A 4102-nucleotide genomic window follows, 5' to 3' on the forward strand; every position below is an offset into this window, starting at 1 on the left:
ATTAACTTAAGGCCAACCTATGTGACCCCATTTTATCTTAATTACCTCTTTAAAGGCCATACCTGCAAATATTTTCACATTCTGAGGTGCGGAGGGCTAGGACTTCAAAATATCAATTTGGAGGGGACAGAATTGAGCCCATAACACTGAGCACTTAGATTAAGTCTAATATAACACCTATTAGATTTTTCAAATAAATTTCTTTTATTTTAAATCAGTTTGCATCCTGCCTGATATGGCACCATAATGATATTGGTATTTTACAGGATTGTGGGATACTATGGACAAAAAATTATAAATAACAAAAAGGACAAACAAAAAAAGATTCAAAATGGATGCCACTTTAAGCAAAACTAGATATCGTTTATTATAATGCAATTACATTTGAGAATATCTCTCTAAGGTTAAGTCTCATTTTTCCAAAATTAGGACTCCAGATCTAAAAGAAGCCTACCCCTGCTTTCAAGAAACTCTCATTATGAGTATTTCTATGTATGTGTATACAAGGAATTATATCTCTGTGTTGTGATTGGGTAGAGGTGTATATTTGGGAATATGTGTTTGTGAATATGAATATTTGAAAACATATATAGAAAAATGTACATATGTAAGCACATACATATATTTGTGCATGAATGTAAAGGACTTCTGTACCCATATATGTTTTCAATAAGGTAAGGTATTTCTGTGTGAAGATGTGTGCATGCAAAAATATGAGGACTGTGTTAAGAATGGAAAACCACTCTAGCAGGGATTTGAGGGGCGGAGCTAAAAGTCTGAGAGGGCAGAGGTAGAGAGAAAAAGAAGAAAGAAGCACCTACAGGTCACACAGGTATGAATTTTGGAACTGGGAGGAGAAGCCTAGATTTTTTTTCGAAGGCAAGAGAGGCTGCTGTGCAGTGAATAGCAGGAAGGGGAGGCCTCTTTACAGACAAAAAAACCCCAACAGCTTATTCTTATGCTGAAAGAGGGAGGAGACAGCTGCTGCTGCAGTAGCGGCTGGTGGGATCCCGATGTGGCAGAGCGGCCTCTGCCGCCTACTGGGAGGCAGAGGGCTCGCGAGCACAGTGCTGGAGACACAGGCGCCATCCTCTTCGCCTGCCCGGCCGCCCTCCTAGACGCGCTCCTCATCTACGGACCTCCTCCAACAAGCTCTTGCGAGCTCCCGGTTTGCCACCAGCTGATCCTCCTTCCACACAGGCTCACAGCGAAGGCAGGAGCCAGGTGTCCGATTTGGGCACGTGAGGCCCGCGATCCCGGGAGGTGGACGCCAGGCAGGCAAGACCACTGGTGAGTGCCAGGTTGGAGAAGAGAGACGGGGGAATCCTGCAGGACATAGGGGTTGGAGGCCGACTGGCAGGGAGGCTGGGGTGCTCAGGGCTGGAGGACGGACGGTGAGTGCCCGCGGGTCAAAGCAGGGGAGGGATAGGCGCTTTGCAGGGGATTTAGAGTGGTCACCAGAGGCCAGCAGTGAAGGCAGGGGGCTCTGAACAAGGAGGTAGCCTGCCCCCTCCTGCGGAGTTCCTAACCCCAGCCAGCACCACTGCCTCTGTTGCCCTTCCTGCAGCTTAAAGGAACCTAGGAGGGAGGGCACTTGCAGGCACGCAGCCAGGCTTTCCAGCAGTGGTTACAGGCTCACAGGGAAAGTGTAGATGCCAGCGCAGGGTACATAGAGATGTCGCTGTAGGGAGAACTTCACCTTATGGCATATTGAATGTCTGCTTGCCTTCTCCCCTCATGCCTTCTCTCCTCCCGCTGGCTGCAGGCATGAAGACCCCCAGCGCACAGGAAGCCGAAGGGCAACAAACCAGGGTATCAGCTGGACGGGCCACGGGATCTGCAAACGTGACAAAGAAAAGAACCTTGCAAAAGAAACAGAGGGGCAGACCTTCATCCCAGCCCCGCAGGAACATTGTGGGCTGCAGAATTTCACACGGGTGGAAGGAAGGCGATGAGCCCATCACTCAGTGGAAAGGAACCGTTCTGGATCAGGTGCCTATAAATCCCTCTCTTTATCTGGTGAAATATGATGGAATTGACTGTGTCTATGGACTGGAACTTCACAGAGATGAAAGAGTTTTGTCTCTTAAAATTCTTTCAGACAGGGTGGCATCATCTCAAGTCAGTGATGCAAACCTTGCAAATACCATAATTGGTAAAGCTGTGGAACATATGTTTGAGGGCGAACATGGTTCTAAGGATGAATGGAGAGGGATGGTCTTAGCCCAAGCACCAATCATGAAAGCCTGGTTTTATATTACCTATGAGAAAGATCCTGTCTTGTACATGTACCAGCTTCTAGACGATTATAAAGAAGGAGACCTCCGAATCATGCCAGAGTCCAGTGAGTCTCCTCCAGCAGAGAGGGAGCCAGGAGGAGTTGTGGATGGCTTGATAGGCAAACATGTGGAATATACCAAAGAAGATGGCTCCAAACGGATCGGCATGGTCATTCACCAAGTGGAAGCCAAACCCTCTGTGTACTTCATAAAGTTTGATGATGATTTCCATATCTATGTCTATGATTTGGTGAAAAAATCCTAACTGTTAGGGTACAATTTGCCACATTTGTGAAAACAAATGTATGCTTTGTGGATATGCAAAATAATGTTGCTTTTCAGTGTATTGGGAGCTTTTGAGGGTCCCCGTTAATTCAGCATCTTTGCCAGCATAACTGTTGTTTTGTTCTGAAAAATACAAATGTATGTGGACATGACGTGCTGTGTGTAAGGACTTTATCGTGGTTAGAAGATTGGGGTTGTTTGGTGGATGGGGCATGAAAGGAAGGGACAGCTGTAAATTCAGGCTGTGAATAAAGTTCAGGCTAGTATCATAATCAGTCATCTAAAAATGGAGTAGGATTTAGTTGGCCTGGTCTAGGGAGAGGGGAGCAGAAGGAAGTAGAGATGGGCTTGTGGGGAGAGGGGAGGTGCCTGCTTGGGAAGAGGTGGGAAGGGGCCAGAAATGGAGAGGTTCCCTAGGAGGAAGGGTGTATTAGGAGGGGGAGGCTCCCAACTGGGAGACGGTGAAGAATAAGAGAGGGAGATCTTGGGGCTTAGAGTAAAACAGACAGAATAAACGGAGTAGAGAGGGGCACAAAGAAGCTTAGAAGAGGTCCAGAGCAATGGGGAGAGACAAAGTTGGCAGGGATTTGGGGAGAGGCTATGCATGTGTGAGGGGCCAAAGGGCCAGGGATACTGAGGAAGGAGGAATTCTGAGAAGAAAGACAGACTAAGGGAGTGAGAATACAGGAAAAGATATGTAGGGAGTAGGGCCCATGAGAGAGAAAGCCCAGGATAAAGTTGGACTTCTGAGAGTATCCACGTAGCCGTCCCTGGCTGTGTGCACAAAAGATGTGGCAACTGTCAAAGAAACCAGGTGGATTGGAGGTTCCTCAGAAGGGTATTTTGACAGGGATGACTCAAGAGTTAAGCAGGAGCCAAGTTAATACCTAAAACTTTTATTTCAGGGCATTCATGCTACAACTGCAAAGCAGAACCCCCAGCCCTCAGCCTAAACACGCCAACATTGCGCACTTAAGCAAGCGGCTGTGGGCGGCTGCACATTTCCCAGAGGACCCAGGTGCAATAAATCTTGGACCTGAAGGTCTTGCTCCTTTACCCTACACTGTATAAACAATTCCTGTGGGGAATGGGTCCGTGGGGCTCTGAGAATTTAAGAGCAGTGTCATCATGCATTTGGAAAGTATTTTATCCACAGAAACGGAACCTTGTAGAACCCGGGTACATCAGTCTCTTCATTGTTCTTTGTCTGGCTGGACTGTACCTTGCCTCTCTATGCAGTAGGGGCATCGGAGGATTGTGCCTACTGTTTCTCTCCAGGGCACGGGGCATGACAGTCCATGCTTCCCTCATTGCTGCCTGAAAGCACAGTTGGGTCCAGTCAGTGCTTCACCAAATTGAGGTCTGCTGCCTCCAGAATCCCCATTTGTTGGCTATATCCCAACAAATCAGGTGGCTACTGATTCTTCACAGGGAACTCCTGGCCAGTTTTGCCCACCCCAAGCACACGGGGAGCAGTGATGGAAGTTTGTGCAGCTGTTTCCAGGTGAGATAGATGGCATGAGGAAGTGAGGCTGCAC

At 47.7% G+C, this 4102-nt stretch overlaps 1 protein-coding gene across 1 annotated transcript; it reads left to right on the forward strand.

Moving 5' to 3' along the window:
• Window positions 1-1200: 1200 nt before the first annotated feature.
• LOC118636177 (spindlin-2) lies at window positions 1201-2716 on the forward strand. The gene is made up of 2 exons (XM_036271205.1): window positions 1201-1290; window positions 1766-2716. The coding sequence occupies exon 2, from the start codon at window positions 1768-1770 to the stop codon at window positions 2542-2544; it is 777 nt and encodes a 258-aa protein (XP_036127098.1). The 5' UTR covers window positions 1201-1290; window positions 1766-1767; the 3' UTR covers window positions 2545-2716.
• Window positions 2717-4102: the final 1386 nt, after the last annotated feature.

The sequence above is a fragment of the Molossus molossus genome, unplaced genomic scaffold (assembly GCF_014108415.1).
Source record: "Molossus molossus isolate mMolMol1 unplaced genomic scaffold, mMolMol1.p scaffold_m16_p_2, whole genome shotgun sequence".
In the NCBI taxonomy this organism is placed as follows: Eukaryota; Metazoa; Chordata; class Mammalia; order Chiroptera; family Molossidae; genus Molossus; species Molossus molossus.